Source organism: Mustelus asterias, chromosome 5, assembly GCF_964213995.1.
Source record: "Mustelus asterias chromosome 5, sMusAst1.hap1.1, whole genome shotgun sequence".
NCBI lineage: Eukaryota > Metazoa > Chordata > Chondrichthyes > Carcharhiniformes > Triakidae > Mustelus > Mustelus asterias.
This window is the reverse complement of record NC_135805.1, coordinates 3,804,731-3,824,973: the sequence shown is the minus strand read 5'-3', so window position 1 is coordinate 3,824,973 and position 20,243 is coordinate 3,804,731. Positions and strand designations below refer to the sequence as shown.

The window sequence follows — 20,243 nt, the reverse complement described above, 5'->3', positions numbered from 1 at the left end:
CTTTTACCACCTTCCCTACTCTTACTGAAACATCTATACCCCGGAACTTCCAACAACCATTCCTGCCCCTGTTCTAACCATGTCTCCGTAATGGCTACAACATCGTAGTCCCAAGTACCAATCCACGCTCCAAGTTCACCTACCTTATTTCGGATGCTCCTTGCATTGAAGCAGACACATTGAAATGTAAGCACATCCACAGGTTCCCCTTTATCCAATTGCTTGCAATTGCCTCAAAGAATGCCAATAAATTCAACAAACATGATTTTCCTTTCAAAAAGCAATATTGACTCTTTCTGATTTCTAAGTGCCTCAGTACAACCACCTTCATGATAGATTCCAGCAATTTGCCGATGACAGGTATTAAGCTAACTGGCCTGTAGTGTCGTCTCCTTTCTGTCTCTCCTTTCTTGAATAGGGGAGTCAGACTGGCAATTTGTTTTCTAATTTCTCCATCCTTATCAATATTTTATTCATTCTTTCCTGTTCTCTATATTCTGTCCAATCTTTTGAATAGCCACTCATCATTGTGGAACAATACACTTTTTCTTTCAATTTGGCACTAACTTTAACTTCCTTAGTTCGCCACAGATGGTGAGTCCTTTGCTTAAACTCTTTCTTTCTCACCGGAATGTATCTTTTCTGAGTATTCTAATATATCTCCTTAAATGTCGGGCTCTGTATCTCCATTGACCTCTCTCGTAACCTAATTTCCCAGTTCACTTTAAGCCTGCTCTGTCCTCATGCCCTCATAATTACCCTTGTTTCAGTTTAAAACACTAGTCTTAGATCCACTCCCCTCTCCCTCAAATTTAATGTGCAATGCAATTCAATTATGATTACTGCTATTTAAGGTGCCTTGACTATGAAGTCATTAATTAATTCCGTAGATTAAAATCATCCATGATTATCACCATATCTTTCTCACAAGTCCCATTATGTCTTCCTGTATACCATGTCCAACCATTAGGGGGCCTTTATATCACTCCCACAAGGAATGTCATACCATAACCATTTCTTATCCCCACCCCAATCGATTCTACATCCTGATTGTCAGAACTAAGGTAATCTCTCTACACACAGGTCTGAGCTGTGGTCACTTTGCAACCATGTTCTATATAATGGCCATCATATTATACTAATTTATTTGCATCATCAATCATATCATACTAATTTATTTTCATTTGTACTATCAATTTATCCATTGTTTTACAAATGCTGCATGCATTCCGATAGAGCCTTTTATTTTGCCCTTTTACCAGCTCTCCTTATTCTGACCTCATTTGCTGGTGTATCCTATCCCTACCTGTCACACTATGATTCATAGAGTCATAGAATTATAGAGGTTTACAGCATGGAAACAGGCCCTTCGGCCCAACTTGTCCATGCCGCCCTTTTTATTTAAACCCCTAAACTAGTCCCAATTGCCCGCATTTGGCCCATATCCCTCTATACCCATCTTATCCATGAAACTGTCTAAATGCTTTTTAAAAGACAATTGTACCCACCTCTACTACTACCTCTGGCAGCTTGTTCCAGACACTCACCACCCTGTGTGAAAAAATTGCCCGTCTGGACCCTTTTGTATCTCTCCCCTTTCACCTTAAACCTATGCCCTCTATTTTTAGACTCCCCTACCTTTGGGAAAAGATATTGACTATCTAGCTGATCTAATTCCCTCATTATTTTGTAGACCTCTATAAAGATCACCCAGTTTAATCTGGACTCCCCTTGCTCTTTGTTCTGCTTTTGCCTGATCTGTCTAGTACTAGGATTACTGACACTGCCTTTACTACTTAATGTGCTCTCTTTAACTTCTGTGCCCTCCTCAACCCCCTCTTCTGTCTCCCTACTACTTCGGGTCCCACTCCCCTGCCAAACTAGTTTAAACCCTCCCAAGTGGCTCTAGCAAATCTCCCTGCCAGGATATTAGTGCCCCTCCAGTTCAGGTGTAACCCGTCCCTTTTGAACAGGTCATCCCTTCCCCAGGAAAGATCCCAGTGATCCAAAAATCTAAATCCCTGCCCCCTGCATCAGTTCTCAAGCCACGCATTCATCTGCCTAATCTTCTTATTCCCACTCTCACTAGCACGTAGAACTGGTAGTAATCCAGAAATTACTACCTTCGAGGTCCTGCACTTTAGCCTTCTGCCCAACTCTCTATATTCACACTTCAGGACCTCATCCCTTTTCCTACCTATGTCGTTGGTATCAATGTGTACAACGACCTCTGGCTGCTCATCCTCCCCCTTAAGAATGTCCTGCAATTGCTCAGAGACATCCTTGACCCTGGCACTAGGGAGGAAACACACCATCCTGGAGTCTCGATCGCGGCCACAGAAACGTCTCTGTGTGCCTCTAACTAGCGAGTCCCCTATTACTACTGCTCGCTTGCTCTTTGCCCGACCCTGCTCCACAGCAGGACCAGCTGTGGTGCCACAGGTCTGGCTGCTGCTGGTATCTTCCCCTGACAGGCTATCCCCCTCAACAGTATCCAAAATGGCATACCTGTTTGAAAGGGGAATAGCTACAGGAGACTCCTGCACTACCTGCCTGTCTCTCCTGGTAATGGAGTAATGATTATCATATTGTTACCCTACACTATTGGCTTGTCCTCACTCCCCCATGTGAAGCCTTGCCCTCCCCCCACCCAACTATTTATTTTCGAGTTTCATCCTTTGCTTTTACTACAAACATTTAGAACGGCCATAAAAATCTGTCAATTAAAATTTGCTAAAATATCCCTCAACAGTTTAATGCCCAGAAAAATGGAATATTACAATTTTTACTTAAATCATATTACATTTTGAATTAAGGGTTGCTCTGTACGTCCATTTTTTAAATCAAGGAAGGGAAATAAAAAGTTGTGAAATAAGGTGTCTTTGAATCAGACAGAGAGCAGAGAATCAGAGGAATACAGGAGAATAAGTGGGTTTGATCTACTGAAATGGGACAGATGTTGTATTGAATGAGCTGTTGCACGGAATGGCATTTCTCTATCAATATTTTGCGAATCCTGTTCAATACATACCGTTGATCCTGTACTTAAGCTTCTTTCCATTTGCTAGCGGTACTCCATCAACAATCTGTGTGTAATACAAGTATTTGTTACAGAAATCAATTGGTTCATCATGGACAATCACCGAAATTGGAGCAAATGAAAGGGAGAGTAACATTTTCACATACTGCTTTAGAAGGTGGAAATACAGCCATAATGAGACCCTATCAAAACAGCTAACTTTCTTGAATGGGGAGACTGACCACAGGACTAACCCGATATAATTCAGCTCAAAAATGTGGCTTCTGTAACCAAGCAGCTTTTGACCAGCTTTGTTCAATTTTATCTTCTCCTGAACATTTTCCCTAATTAGGTAAAAAAACATATTTGCTAAATTGTTATTTTAAACAAAGTCAGGTTCTGTCAGGGTCAGGAAATGGGATGTTCTTCCTTTTTTGGCACGCACGATCACCAGCAACTACTACCAAATCAGGTAGAGTACAGATTAGATGAAGGCTAAAGCTTTCTCTACGCTGTTCAATATACTTTTATCTAGATACAGAAGCAGCCCTGGGCTAGTCTCATTTCCTTTTTCCACAACCATCCTTATGACATAAATGAGATTGCCAATTAAATTCAGAACAGTTTTGTACCGAGGAACTAGGGTGAGGCTGCCCCAAACTCCTTTAATGTTGCATAACTGCAGACTGTATTCTGTTAGTCTGGGTTAGAATTGAACCCAGTAAGAAGTTTAACAACACCAGGTTAAAGTCCAACAGGTTTATTTGGTAGCAAAAGCCACACAAGCTTTCGAGGCTCTGAGCCCCTTCTTCAGGTGAGTGGGAATTCTGTTCACAAACAGAACTTATAAGACACAGACTCAATTTACATGGTTGGAATGCGAATACTTACAACTAATCCAGTCTTTAAGAAACAAAACAATGGGAGTGGAGAGAGCATCAAGACAGGCTAAAAAGATGTGTATTGTCTCCAGACAAGACAGCCAGTGAAACTCTGCAGGTCCACGCAACTGTGGGAGTTACAAATAGTGTTTGTAACTCCCACAGTTGCGTGGACCTGCAGAGTTTCACTGGCTGTCTTGTCTGGAGACAATACACATCTTTTTAGCCTGTCTTGATGCTCTCTCCACTCCCATTGTTTTGTTTCTTAAAGACTGGATTAGTTGTAAGTATTCGCATTCCAACCATGTAAATTGAGTCTGTGTCTTATAAGTTCTGTTTGCGAACAGAATTCCCACTCACCTGAAGAAGGGGCTCAGAGCCTCGAAAGCTTGTGTGGCTTTTGCTACCAAATAAACCTGTTGGACTTTAACCTGGTGTTGTTAAACTTCTTACTGTGTTTACCCCAGTCCAACGCCGGCATCTCCACATTAGAATTGAACCCACACCCTAGAAATAAAAGGACAGGACCCCAAGCTGTATGAGATGCAGACCTCCAAATAAACTGCCTCATCAAAACTATGCAAAGATCCATATGTGAAACAGAGGTTGGAATGACACATGGTGAAAAAATCCAAGATGGCAGACAGAGGCGACCCCTTGCAAGCTGTGTCCAGCATAACCTTTAATTCTATCTTTTACTCTGTTCTAGGCTTCTATAGCTCTATTCTAACTCTTTAACAATGTTCTATTACAATCTCTTACAGATTTGGCGATCCTTAGGACCCTAGAGACACCTGACCTAAAGCTGGCCCAGATCAGCTGACCACGTGGGACCAGAGGCCCGCAGTGCAGTCCCAGAGCCAGGCTTTTGCTACCCGGAAACCATGGGTGAACAGGGATATCCACTGCTTGCTGATGTCCAGGTCTGTGGCGTTCAAGGCGACCCTGACCTGTACAAGAAAGCCAAATATGATATATAGATATCCATCAAAGATGCTAAAAGACAATACCAGACTAAGCTAGACTCCCAGTCTAGCCATACGGACACCCACCGACTATGGCAAGGTCTGCAAGACATGACAGGCTATGAGATGAATGCATGTCAAAGCGCTGGTACCAATGTACCTCTCCCCGATGAGCTCAACGCATTCTATGCCCGTCTGAGCAAGAAGTCAGCGAAAGCATGCCCTCCAGCCCGGAAGCTTCGGCCAAACCAGTATCCAAGGTCACCACCGCAGACTTCAGAGCAACCTTCTCAAAGGTCAACCCGGGAAAGCGACTGGCTTGGATGGGATAACCGGACGAGCGCTCCGGTCCTGCGCAGACCAGCTAGCGGGGATATTCACAGACATCTGCAATTTCTCTTTACAACAATCTGAGGTCCCTATCTGCTTCAAGACGACGACCATCATCCCAGTTCCAAAGAAAGGCCAGGCAGCTTGCCTGAATGACTATCGTCTGGTGTTTCTGATATCCATCATTATGAAGTGCTTCGAAATGTTAGTCATGGCACGAATCAATCCCAGCCTCCCAGACTGCCTGGATCCAGTATAGTTAATCTACTGCCCCAACAGATCTACAGCAGACACCATCTCCCTGGCCCTGTACTCAACCCTGGAACGTCTAGGTAACAAAGACACCAATGTCAGACTCCTATTTATTGACTACAGCTCCGCTCTCAACACCATTATTCCTACAAAACCCATCTCCAAACTCCGTGGCCTAGGGCTTGGCTCCTCCCTTTGTGACTGGATCCTAGACTTCCTAACCCACAGACCACGGTGAGGATAGGCAACAATACCTCCTCCACAACCATCCTCAACACCAGTGCTGCACAAGGCTGTGTCCTCTGCCCCTTACTATACTCCTTATACAGGGATGACAGTGTGGCTAAATTCCCCTCCAACTTGATTTTCAAGTTTGCTGATGACACCATCGTAGTGGTTGAATCTCAAACAATGATGAGATGGAGTACAGGAACGAGATAGAGAATCTGGTGAACTGGTGCGGCAACAATAATCTCTCCCTCAATGTCAACAAAACAAAGGAAATAGTCATCAACTTCAGGAAGCATAGTGGAGATCATGCCCCTGTCTACATCAACAGGGATGAAGTGGAAATGGTCGAGAGCTTCAAGTTTCTAGGTGTCCAGATCACCAACAACCTGGTCCCTCCATGCTGACATTATGATTAAGAAAGCTACCAATGCCTCTACTTTCTCAGGAGGCTAAGGAAATTTGGCATGTCCGCTACGACTCTCACCAACTTTTACAGATGCGCCATAGAAAGCATTCTTTCTGGTTGTATCACAGCTCCTGCTCTGCCCAAGGCTGCAAGAAACTACAAAGGGTCATGAACGAAGTCCAATCCATTACTCAAACCAGTCTCCTACCCAATGACACTGTCTACACTTCCTGCTGCCTCGGAAAAGCAGCCAGCATAAGCTAGGACCCCACACATCCCGGACATACTCTCTTCCACCTTCTTGTCGGGAAAAAGACACAAGTCCGAGGACACGTACCAATCGACTGAAGAACAGCTTCTTCCTGCTACCATCAGACCTTTGAATAGATCTACTTCACATTCAGCTGATCTTTCTCTACACCCTAGCTATGACTGTAACACTATATTCTGCATCCTCTCCTTTCCTTCTCTATGAACGGTATGCTTTATATTTATAGAATGCAAGAAACAATACTTTTCACTGAATACTAATACATGTGACAATAATAAATTAAATCAAGACAAAAATAAATAGCTTCAGCTTCCCTGGGTTCAGCGTGGTACTCAATACTTAACAGTCATCAGAAATAAATTTAGCCGGCTTATATTTTTTTCCCAAATCTTCAAATATTAGAGAGTTATGCAAGCAAGACAATAAAAATTAAATTGTACAACTAGTTCACCAGTTCTTCCTGGTTATATTTTGCAAGTCTTAAAATATAACTTGCAGCATTGCTCTGTTGAAAGCAATAGTCAATGCCTCTAAAGTACACCCCTATTTGAGCAACCTGAGTGACCAAGCTATTCCAGAAGTATTGCTAATCTCATTGAGAGTTGGAAAATGATTTTTTTTTTAAAAAAAGGAAAACAACAAGGCAGTGAGAGGTTTCCTCTAAAACCTGCAGATAAATTACAACCTTATGAACTGACATGATTCTGTCACTTAAAGATCTGTAACTGAAGTATTGAATTTAACAAGCCAACTGCAAAAGCACAAACCAGACCCACTACCTTTACACAGAGAAGGACAAGAGCTGTAAACATCACAAGAATATCATTACCTAATTGTCTCTTCATGCAATCTCGCCCACTCTTACACCCCAACCAAGGTCACAAATCATAGTGACTTAAACAATATCGTGACCAACCTAAAATTCTGAAATTGACCACATAGCATGATTGCCACAGCTTGTCACTATAAGCATAGACCCACAACGATTCAAGAAGGAAGCCTCCCACTGCTGTCTCAGGGCAACTAGAGATGGGCAATAAATATGCCCTTCCCAATGCTGCTCCATAACACTTATTAAAAACCCTTAGGTTTACCACATAGTTCCACATCTATTATTTTCCAAAATAAAGGGAATTTAGTCTTGTAAAGTCACAGAGATTATCAATTAACCAAAGGGACGATGATGGCTTAGTGGTATTGTCACTGGACTGTTGATCCAGAAACACAGCTAATGTTCTGGGGTCCTGGGTTCGAATCCCGTCACAACAGATGGTGGAATTTGATTTTTTTTTAAAAAACTGGCTGGAATTTTACAGCCCCACCCGCCACGGGAATCAGAGCTGGTGAGGGGCAGACAATGGAAAGGACTTTACCGCCTCGCTCGTCCCGAAACTGGTCAGGTCCTAAACTATATAACTGCTAGACTGGGCCTGAAGCAGGTGGGGAAGGAGCCAACAAGAGGGAAAAACATACTTGACTTCACCCGTACCAATCTGTCGGCTGCAGATGCATCTGTCCATGACAGTATCGGTAAGAGTGACCTTGAGGAGACGAAGTCCCGCCTTCACATTGAGAATAACCTTCATCGTGTTGCGTGACACTGTCACCATGCTGAATGGGACAGACTACGAACAGATCTAGCAATGCAGGACTGGACATCCATGAGGCGCTGTGGACCATCAACAGGAGCAGAACTGTATTCCAACACAATCTGCAACCTCATTGAATTATAGAATCCTACAGTGCTCAAGGAGACCATTTGGCCCATCGAGTCTGCACCGACCAAAAGGCTACCCAGGCCCCATCCCCATAACCCCATGCATTTACTTTCGCTAGTGCCCCTGACACTAAGGGGCAATTTAGCATGGCCAATCCACCTAACCCGCATATCTTTGGACTGTGGAAGGAAATCCACACAGACATGGGAAGAACGTGCAAACTCCAGACAGACAGTGACCCAAGCTGGGAATCAAATCCGGGTCCCTGGCACTGAGGCAGCAGTGCTAACTACTGTGCCACAGTGCCGCCCGACATATCTCCCACTCAATCATTACCATCAAGCCAGGGGATCAATCCTGGTTCAATGGAGAGTGCAGGAAGGCATGCCAGGAGCAGCACCAGGCATACCTAAAAATGCAGCGTCAAGCTGGTGAAGCTACTAAACAGGACTACTTGCATGCCAAACAGCATAAACAGCAAGTGATAGACAGAGCTAAGTGATCCCACAACCAACGGACCAATGGCTCTGCAGTCCTGCCACACCCAGTCGTGACTGGTGGTGGACAATTAAACAATTCACAGGAAGAGGAAGCTCCACAAATATCTCTATCCTCAATGATGGAGGAGCCCAGCACATCAGTGCAAAAGATGAGGCTGAAGCATTCGCAGCAATTTTCAGTTAGAAGTGCCGAGTGGATGATCCATCTCGGCCTCCTCCAGTGGTCCCCAGCATCTCAGATGCCAGTGTCCAGCCAATTTGATTCACGCCATGTGATTTCAAGAAATCGTTGGAGGCACTGGATAATGCAAAGGCAATGGGCCCTGATGACATTCCGGCTGAAGACTTGTGCTGCAGAACTTGCCGCTCCTCTAGCCAGGCTTTCCAGTACAGTTACAACAATGCAGAAAATTGCCCAGGTACGTCCAGTACACAAAAAGCAGGCCAAATCCAACCCGCCCAGTCTACTCTTGATCATCAGTAATGTGAAGGAAAGGGTCAATCAAGCAGCACCTGCTCAGCAATAAATGCTCAGTGACGCATGTTCGCCAGGGTCACTCAGCTCCTGACCTCATTACAGCCTTGGTTCAAACATGGACATAAGAGCTGAATTCCAGAGGTGAGGGGAGAGTGACAACCCTTGGCATCAAGGCACATTCTACCGAGTGTGGCATCAAGGAGCCTGGAATCAGTGCGCATCAGGGTGGCAACCTCTCTGCTGGTTGGGAGTCATACCTGGCACATAGGAAGATGGTTGTGGAGGGTCAGTCATCTCAGCTCCACAACATCTCTGCAGGAGTCCCTCAGGGTCCTAGGCTTAACCATCTTCAGCTGCTTCATCAAATGACAGGGAAGGTCAAAGGTCAGAAGTGGGAATATTCGCTAATGATTGCACAGTGTTTAGCACCATTTGCAACTCCTCAGATACGGAAGCAGTCCATGTTCAAATGCAACAAGATCTGGACAATAGGGCAGCATGGTAGCACAGTGGTTAGCACTGCTGCTTCATAGCGCCAGGGACCCGGGTTCGATTCCCGGCTTGGGTCACTGTCTGTGTGGGTTTCCTCCGGGTGCTTCAGTTTCCTCCCACATTCTGAAAGATGTGCTTGTTCGGTGCATTGTCCCGAACAGGCGCCGGACTGTGGAGACTAGGAGAATTTCACAGTAGCTTCATTGGGTGGCACGGTAGCACAGTGGTTAGCACTGCTGCTTCACAGCTCCAGGGACCTGGGTTCGATTCCTGGCTTGGGTCACTGTCTGTGTGGAGTTTGCACATTCTCCTCGTGTCTGCATGGGTTTTCTCCGGGTGCTCCGGTTTCCTCCCACAGTCCAAAGATGTGCGAGTTAGGTTGATTGGACATGCTAAAATTGCCCTTAGTGTCCCGAGATGCGTAGGTTAGAGGGATTAGTGGGTAAATATGTAGGGATATGGGGGTAGGGCCTGGGTGGGATTGTGGTCGGTGCAGACTCAATGGGCCGAATGGCCTCTTTCTGTACTGTAGGGTTTCTATGATTTCTATGCAGTGTTAATGTAAGCCTTACTTGTGATGAATAGATAAACTTTACAATATCCAGGCTTAGGCTGATAAGTGGCAAGTAGCATTCAAGCCACACAACGCCAGGCAATGACCATCACCAATAAGAGACATTCTAACCACTGCCCCTTGACATTCAATGGTGTAACCATCACTGACTCCCCCACCATTGGGGTTACTATTGCCCAGAAACTCAACTGCATTCGCCACATAAACACAGTGGCTACAACAGCAGGGCAGAGGCTAGGAATACTGCAGCGAGTAACTCACCTCCTGGCTCCCCAAAGCCTGTCCACCATCTACAAAGCACAAGGCAGGAGTGTGATGGAATACTCCCCACTCGCCTAGATGGGTGCAGCCCCAACAACACCAGAAGCTTGACAAAACGGCCCACTTGATTGGCACCACATCCACAAACATTCACTCCCTCCGCCACCAACGCTCAGTTACAGCAATGTGTACTGTCTACAAGATGCACTGCAGCAAAGATCCTTAGACAGCACCTTCCAAACCCACAACCACTCCCATCCAGAAGGACAAGAGTAGCAGATAAATGGGAACATCACCACCTGCAAGTTCCTCTCCAAATGACTCACCACCCTGACTTGGCAATATACTGCCGTTGCTTCACTGTTGCTGGGTCAAAATCCTGGAATTTCCTCCCTAACACATAGCATGTGGACTGCAATGATTCAAGGCGGCAGCTCATCACCACCTTCTCAAGGGCAACTAGGGATAGGCAATAAATGCTGGCCAGCCAGAGATGCCCGTGTCCCATAAATGAATAAAAACATAAGGGTCCCCAAATATCAGTTTTATATGGTACAGTAATACCCTCATCACAGGAATGACGACAAGAAAACAGAAATATCAAAAGAAAAATGTATTTTTAAACAACAAGAAAAAGAGGCAAAGGGCAGAATTTTCCAAAAATTTCGAAGTGTCATAACAGTGAGAGAAAAAAGGGGTGTTCCGCGCCAGTCTCTTGGGCATGCTGCCCATCGTATTCTTTTGACACTAAGTGAAATGAAAGAATTTTCATTTGAATCAAGTCGTCATGGAGGCTCCAGGCTCCACTGTGATTCTCCCAAAGTGGCCGCAGCTGTGTGCTATTAAGCAGGGGGAGTGTACTTAAACACTAACAGTGCACACACAGTCACGCCAGGATGATTTAAGTTTTTAAATTTATTTATTAGTGTCGCACGCAGGCTTAAATTAACACTGCAATGAAGTTACTGTGAAAATCCCCATCTTCTACCTTGGAGCAGCTCCACAATTTATGGAGGGAGATTTGGGACGGCTATTGGACGGCATGGAGGAGAGGAGGGCCATCATTTTCCACCAAGATGGTCGGTGATCCAGGGGTTGGGCTGGCAATGCAGCCTGAGAAGCAGTGCCAGCAACAGTGAGTGCCCGTGCACTGGCATAAAGGACTGGCACCCAGTGCCGTAAGAAAATGAATGACCTCATTTGGGCAGCAAGGGTGAGCATCTATTCCATCCTGGCATCAGTCCCATCTATCGTGCCTGGAATGTCCACATTGATCCACTCCCTGACACCCACGGATTTCCAGCATCCCACCCCCTAGCATGTGCCTCTAACCCCTCTGCAATCCCCGTCACAACCCCTGCCTTCTGAGGCATGGTGCCGACAGATAGCACCCCATGCCCATCCAGCCATCAGGTTTTCAATCCCCCCCCTTCTGTCCCCGCCCAGAAGTGCCAGGAGTAGAGAAAACCAGTGGTTGGGTCCTTCCATTAGAGGAGCGTGCAATGGAGCTGTTGGGGAAATCCGAGGGGAATGCCGTTACCGACAGTCAGGTTGGAGTGCACCACAGAAGTGTGGAGCCACAAAACCTTCATTCATTTGACCTATCTCAAATAAGTTGCAATTTGCCCAGATACTTGTTCCTCCCTTATACGGAACCATCTGTCTTAGAACCATAGAAAATTACAGCTCAGAAACAGGCCTTTTGGCCCTTGTCTGTGCCGAACCATTTTATGCCTAGTCCCACTGACCTGCACTTGGACCATATCCCTCCACACCCCTCTCATCCATGAACCCGTCCAAGTTTTTCTTAAATGTTAAAAGTGACCCATTTACCACTTTATCTGGCAGCTCATTCCACACTCCCACCACTCTCTGCGTGAAGAAGCCCCCCCTAATATTCCCTTTCAACTTTTCTCCTTTCAACCTTAACCCATGCCCTCTGGTTTTTTTCTCCCCTAGCCTCAGTGGAAAAAGCCTGCTTGCATTCACTCTATCTATACCCATCAAAATCTTATACACCTCTATCAAATCTCCCCTCAATCTTCTACGCTCCAGGGAATAAAGTCCCAACCTATTCAATCTCTCTCTGTAACTCAGCTTCTCAAGTCCCGGCAACATCCTTGTGAACCTTCTCTGCACTCTTTCAATCTTATTTACATCCTTCCTGTAACTAGGTGACCAAAACTGTACACAATACTCCAAATTCGGCCTCACCAATGCCTTATATAACCTTACCATAACACTCCAACTTTTAGACTGGATACTCCGATTTATAAAGGCCAATGTACCAAAGGCACTCTTTACGACCCTATCCACCTGTGACGTCACTTTTAGGGAATTCTGTACCTGTATTCCCAGATCTCTCTGTTCAACTGCACTCTTCAGAGTCCTACCATTTACCCTGTACGTTCTACTTTGATTTGTCCTTCCAAAGTGCAATATCTCACACTTGTCTGCGTTAAATTCCATTTGCCATTTTTCAGCCCATTTTTCTTGTTTTGCAGGAGATAACCCTGAAGAGGCCAGGCTGCCAGGGATCGACACCTGCCCCGTGCGGCACCGTCAAACCTCTGAGGAAAGAATCCAATGGTTGACACAGGCATCACACGTACATCCACCAGTGCGACATGTTAGCGGTGAGATTTGTGGGTCACTTTCTGGTGCGCACCACACAGCCGTTGATGCACATCAAGTGGAGGCGGGAATGTCCAAGGGCTGGGGCAGGCAGAGGTGTCCTAGAGCCAAGGAAACAGCTGATCCCCAGCCAATCGGCGAGCCCGCATTTTTCAATTGCAGGAGGTGGTGCCAGCATTGTGGCAATCTGGCCAACACTGCAAGGGTGGTGACCATGGTGGAAAGCCTGGGGCAGGAAATGGTCGCCATGGGTGGCAAGGTCCTAGGCATGGCCAAGTCACTGAGGACCACGACTAAGGGCCACTGGAGCATGCTTAAGACACAGCCATGGCCCCGCTGTACGCTTTGAGAACATGGCCCCTATTTGACACTGGTGCATCTCATGGGCAGCAGGCTGAACAGGTTGGCACCACTACATCCGTGACAATGAAAGTCAGCCAGGGCCCTGCAATATCAACCCCCGCCCCTGGGGAAGCCCGCCAAGGGCATCAAAGGCCACGGGGCATGGAACACAGCTGACTGCCTCCACATTAGGCGATATAGGTCAAGATGTTGTAGGATCATCAAGAATGTACGGGTGAACATAGAACATTACAGCGCAGTACAGGCCCTTCGGCCCTCGATGTTGCGCCGACCAGTGGTACCAATCTAAAGCCCCTCTAATCTACATGATTCCAATATCATCCATATGTTTATCCAATAACCACTTGAACGCTCTCAACGTTGACGAGTCCACCATTGCTGCAGGCAGGGCATTCCACGCCCTTACTACTCTGAGTAAAGAACCTACCTCTAACATCTGTCCTATATCTCGCACCCCTCAATTTAAAGCTATGCCCCCTCGTGCTAGCCAACACCATCCGAGGAAAAAGGCTCTCACTATCCACCCTATCTAATCCTCTGATCATCTTGTATGCCTCTATTAAGTCACCTCTTAACCTTCTTCTCTCTAACGAAAACAACCTCAAGCCCCTCAGCCTTTCCTCATACAATTTTCCCACCATACCAGGCAACATCCTGGTAAATCTCCTCTGCACTCTTTCCAACACTTCCACATCCTTCCTATAATGCGGCGACCAGAACTGTACGCAATACTCCAAATGCGGCCGCACCAGAGTTTTGTACAGTTGCAGCATGACCTCCTGGCTCCGAAAGTCAATCCCTCTACCAATAAAAGCTAACACACCGTACAACCTTAACAACCCTATCAACCTGGGTGCCAACTTTCAGGGATCTATGCACATGGACAACCAGATCCCTCTGTTCACCCACACTACCAAGTATCTTACCATTAGCCCAGTACTCTGTATTCCTGTTACTCCTTCCAAAGTGAATCACCTCACACTTTTCCGCATTAAACTCCATTTGCCACCTCTCAGCCCAGCTCTGCAGCTTATCTATGTCCCTCTGTAACCTGCCACTTCCCTCCGCACTGTCCACAACTCCACCGACTTTAGTGTCATCCGCAAATTTACTAATCCATCCTTCCACGCCTTCATCCAAGTCATTAATAAAAATGACAAACAGCAGTGGCCCCAGTGAAGGCATGCACTAGTTAGGATTTTGGTAATTATCAATCAGAAAAATTATTAAATGTTATTGCATCCCATAGCTGTTACTAACCTGTCCGTGATCCGCTACCTCCCACATGGATGACCATACCCCAACCACATGCATAGAGGCGCTGAGCTTTGTTCAGTGCGAGGCGCATTCTGGCCCACCAAGTCTGTGATCCCCAGTTCCCAGCAGCAGTGCCAGACCCCTGGCTACCACGGTACTCCAAGTGCTCATCCCAATTAGTTCCAGCAGCAAGAACTATATAGGCCCACAGTGACAGATAGCCTAGCATGGCATCCTCATCACACACCGGACTCTGGGAGCAGCACCACCCTGCAATCCCCAGGGCACTGCGCTACAGTGGGCCCCTGACCCTCACTCAGACATGGGCCTGGATGCCAGTGTGCAGTCAGATAATGGTAGGAGTCAGACCGGTGTTGCATCAGGGCAGCATCACAGTGTGCCACATAGCGAGTCGCATCACCCTTCTGCCTGGACTAGTAACTCGCTAACATGGCCAACTCAGGCCCATCACCCTGGTCTAATGTGAATGGGATTCATGGCGGATGTGGACAAGGAGTGGGGGCGAGAAGGCTCCCAGGAGTGGTGGTGGGTGGGGACTGGTGCACCCCATGCCTCCTATGGGGAGAAACTTGTGGCAACGAGGGCCTCTCTTGCAGTCCTGCCTTGCCGCACCCTTGCCGCTGCATGTCATCCATCCTCTAGTTCCTCCTCTGCCTCGTCCTCCACATCCTCCTGGGCCACCTCCTCCTCAGTGGCTACCGACCGGTACCCTTCCTCCCTGCTGCTGCGCCAGGTTGTAGAGTGCACTGCAGATCACGATGTAGGGACCATATTTTGGACACAAAGTAGTTCTCACCATTAAAAAGGGGCTGGAAAGATAGCGAATCGGATCTTAGTGTTTCACACTATTTTCCCAGCTCACCAAGCTGATCACCGGGCACGGCAAGGTGAGGTGGAAAGACCGCACCCATAGAATCCCAAAGAAGCTGTGCACTGAGAAATGTCTCTCTCAAGGTTTTGTCCTCTGGCAGGTGACTGGATGGCAGAAGCTGTAGCAGAGATGTTTCAATTCCACTATAATGTCACTAAGATTTGAGTGAAACATGATTATAAGTGGTTGAAATTTTCATTCTATGTTCATTTGAACTGTTCAAGCCAAACTGAGCATTTCAATTATAGCTATTCAGCTTTCATATTTAGATTGCATCTCTTTATTGTTTAAGTAAACAGTATGAAGATAAATTAGTGGTGACTACATCATGCTTCATTTAAATGCCATTGAAAAAGAACAAAGAACAGTACAGCACAGGGACAAGCACTTTGGCCTTCCAAGCCTGCGCCGATCATGATGCCTGCCTAAACTTATGCACTTATGGAGTCTGTATCCTTCCATTCATGTATTCATCTAGATGCTCCTTAAATGCCGTTATTGTGCTTGCTCCCACCATCTCCCTGGGCAGCGCGTTCCAGACATTCACCACCCTCTGTGTAAAAAAACGTTGCCTCGCACATCTCCTCTAAAGTTTTCCAGACGCACCTTAAATCTGTGTCCCCTAGTATTTGACTTTTCTACCCTAGGAAAGAGCATCTGACTATCTACTCTGTCCATGCCACTCAATCTTGTAAACCTCGATCAGGTCACCCCTCAATCTTCATTGTTCCAGTGAGAACAAACCGAGTTTATCCAACCGGTCCTCGTAGCTAATACCCTCCAGACCAGGCAACATCCTGGTAAACCTCTTCTGTACCCTCTCCAAAGCATCCACATCCTTCTGGTAGTGTGGCAGCCAGAACTGTACACAATATTCCAAATGAGGCCCAACTAAGTTTCTGTATAGCTGCAGCATGACCTGCCAATTTTTATACTCAATGCCCCAACCAACGAAGGCAAGCATGTTGTGTGCCTTCTTGACTACCTTATCACCTGTGTTGCCACTTTGTGATCGGTGGACATGTACACCCAGATCTCCCTGCCTGTTAATACTCCTGAGGGTTCTACCATTTACTGTACAATTCCTACATGCATGGGACGTTCCAAAATGCATTCCCTCACATTTGTCTGGATTAAACTCCATCTGCCATTCCTCCGCTCAAGTCTCCAACCGGTCTATTTCTTGCTGTATCCTCTGACAACCCTCTTCTCTATCTGCAACTCCACCAATTTGCGTCATCTGCAAGCTTACAAATCAGGCCAGGTACATTTTCCTCCAAATCATTTATATATACTACAAACAACAAAGGTCCCAGAACTGATTCCTGTGGAACACCGCTAGTCACAGCCTTCCATTCAGAAAAGCACCCCTCTACTGCTACCCTCTGTCTTCTATGCCCAAGCCAGTTCTGTATCCATCTTGCCAGCTCTCCTCTGATCCCAATTGTCTTCACCTTTTGTACTGGTCTACCATGAAGTACCTTGTCAAAGGTTTTACTGAAGTCCATGTATACAACATCCATTGCCTTTCTCTCATCTAGCATCTTCGTCACTTCCTCGAGAAACTCGATCAAGTTATTGAGGCACAACCTCCCCTTCACTAAACATGCTGTCTATCACTAATAAGTCCATTTGTTTCCAAATGGGAGTAAATCCTGTCCCTAAGAATATTTCCCTACCACTGATGTAAGGCTATAATTTCCTGGATTATCCCTGCTGCCCTTCTTAAACAATGGAACAACAATGGCTATCCTCCAGTCCTCTGGAACTTCATCTGTAGCCAATGAGGATGCAAAGATTTCTGTCAAGGCCCCAACAATTTCCTTCCTTAATAAGAACATAAGAATTAGGAGCAGAAGTAGGCCATCCGGCCTCTCGAGCCTGCTCCGCCATGCAATAAGATCATGGCTGTTCTTTTCGTGGACTCAGCTCCACTTACCCGCCCGCTCACCATAACCCTTAATTCCTTTACTGTTCAAAAATGTATCTATTCTTGCCTTAGAAACATTCAATGAGGTAGCCTCAACTGCTTCACTGGGCAGGGAATTCCAGAGATTCACAACCCTCTGTGTGAAGAAGTTCCTCCTCAACTCAGTCCTAAATCTGCTCCCTCTTACTTTGAGGCCATGCCCCCTAGTTCTAGTTTCACCCACCAGTGGAAACAACTTCCCTGCTTCTATCTTATCTATTCCCTTCATAATCTTATATGTTTCTATCAGATTTCCCCCCTCACTCCTCTGAATTCCAATGAGTATAGTCTCAGTCTACTCAGTCTCTCCTCATAAGCCAACCCTCTCAACTCCGGAATCAACCTAGTGAATCTCCTCTGCACCCCCTCCAGTGCCAGTATATCCTTTCTCAAGTAAGGAGACCAAAACTGTACACAGTATTCCAGGTGTGGCCTCACCAGCACCTTATACAGCTGCAACATAACCTCGCTGTTTTTAAACTCCATCCCTCTAGCAATGAAGGACAAAATTCCATTTACCTTCTTAATTACCTGCTGCACCTGCAAACCAACTCCTTGTGATTCTTGCACAAGGACACCCAAGTCCCTCTACACAGCAGCATGCTGCAAATTTTTACCATTTAAATAATAGTCCATTTTGCTATTATTCCTACCAAAATGGATGACTTCACATTTACCAACATTATACTCCATCTGCCAGACCCTCGCCCACTCACTTAGACTATTTATATCCCTTTGCAGACTTTCAGCGGCCTCTGCACACTTTGCTCTGCCACTCATCTTAGTGTCATCTGTGAATTTTGACACACTACACTTGGTCCCCAACTCCAAATCATCTATGTAAATCGTAAATAATTGCGGTCCCAACACTGATCCCTGAGGCACACCACTAGTCACTGATCGCCAACCAGAAAAACACCCATTTACCCCCACTCTTTGCTTTCTGTTAGTTAAGCAATCCTCTATCCATGCTAATACATTACCCGTAACACCGTGCACCTTTATCTTGTGTAGCAGCCTTTGGTGCGGCACCTTGTCCTCTGGAAATCCAGATACACCACATCCACTGGTTCCCCATTGTCCACTGCGCATGTAATGTTCTCAAAGAATTCCACCAAATTAGTCGAACATGACCTGCCCTTCATGAACCCATGCTGCGTCTTATCAATGAGACAATTTATCCCTTGCCTCCCTCAGTATTCTGGGGTAGATCCCCTCAGGCCCTGGGGACTTATCCACTTTAATGCTTTTTAAGACACCCAACACCACCTCCTTTTTGATATCGACACGACCCAGAATATCTACACACCCTACCCTAGGCTCGTCACCTATCAAGTCCCTCTCCTTGGTGAATACTGGGGCAAAGTATTCATTTAGTATCTCACCCATTTCCTCTGGTTCTATATAGATTCCCTCCACTATACTTGAGTGGACCAACCCTTTCCCGGCTACCTTCTTGCTCTTTACATACGGATAAAATGCCTTAGGATTTTCCTTAATCCTGTTTGCCAACGTCTTTTCATGACTCCTTTTAGCCCTCCTAACTCCTTCCTTAAGTTCCTTTCTACTTTCTTTATATTTTTAAAGGGCTTTGTCTGTCCTTACGAATGCTTCCTTTTTCTTTTTGACAAGGCTCATAATATCCCTCGTTATCCAGGGTTCCTGATACTTGCCACACTCAGCCTTCATCCTCACACATACATGCCGTCCTGAATTCAAATCAACTGACATTTGAAAGACTCACACGTTGGATGTTGATTTACCCTAAAACAGCCTCCCCCAATTTAAACTCTCCAGATCCTGCCTTATGCTGTTGTAGTTAATCTTCCCCCAATTTAACACCTTCACCCAAGGACCACTCTTGTCCTTATCCATAAGCACCTTAAAACTTAAGGAATTATGATCATTGTTCCCGAAATGCTCTCCTACTGAAACTTTGATCACCTGGCCGGGCTCATTCCCCCATACCAGGTCTAAATATGGCTCCTTCCCGGGTTGGGCTATTTACATACTGTTTCAAGAAACCCTCCTGGACACTCCTTAAAAATTCTGCCTCATCCAAGCCCCGAGCAGTAAATGACTCCCAGTCAATATAGGGAAAGTTAAAATCACCCACCACAACAACCCTGCTGTTTTTGCTCTTTCCAAAAACTGTCTGCAAATCTGCTCCCCTATGTCACTATTCTTCAATTATTCTCGGGGAAATCGAAAGAGATGAAATTCCCGAAAAATCATATGCGGTCAAATGCCAGGATCAAGTGAGTGACCAAAACATAATGGGTGACCAAAACACAATACTTATTTTAAAAACTGCTGAGCTGTAACCTGAATTACCTTTCCAATGGGCAGTAGGTAAAGTAGAGCCTGAAAGAGGAACCACAGGACAAAGATGCCCAGGGAAGTGCTGCTCCACAATGTCTCCAGGGCTGGAATCGGGGGTGGAAAATTCATAACACTAGCATCTTCTTGTGCACACATTAACAGCAAGAGAATGAGTGCAATAGGCAAAAAGAACATTATGAAGAGGACACCTGAAAGAAAGGGAAATGTTAGTTTTCGACATATAAATGAACAAAAGTATGTCTTCCACTCCAAGTGACTGTAATGTATTATTTGCTGGCTTTTCTGTCAGCAAACGTTTGGCTAATAAACAAAAAATTCTGAGTGAAAATCTTACACACACTATTTCAACTTGTTGTCTCACTTACTGCTTAGAAGCTGGAAAGCTAGAACTTGGAACTACAGGGAAT

The 20,243-nt window shown here is 45.8% G+C and overlaps 1 protein-coding gene across 1 annotated transcript in view; it reads right to left on the bottom strand.

Moving 5' to 3' along the window:
* The window catches only part of LOC144493939 (delta(14)-sterol reductase LBR-like), a 122,753-nt gene that overhangs the window by 37,196 nt on the left and 65,314 nt on the right, over positions 1 to 20,243 (bottom strand). The window contains exons 6-7 of the mRNA XM_078213515.1: positions 19,828 to 20,024; positions 3,032 to 3,086 (exon numbers count right to left, since the gene is read on the bottom strand). Coding sequence (XP_078069641.1) covers positions 3,032 to 3,086; positions 19,828 to 20,024 — 252 coding nt within the window. The remainder of the gene's footprint in view (positions 1 to 3,031; positions 3,087 to 19,827; positions 20,025 to 20,243) is intronic.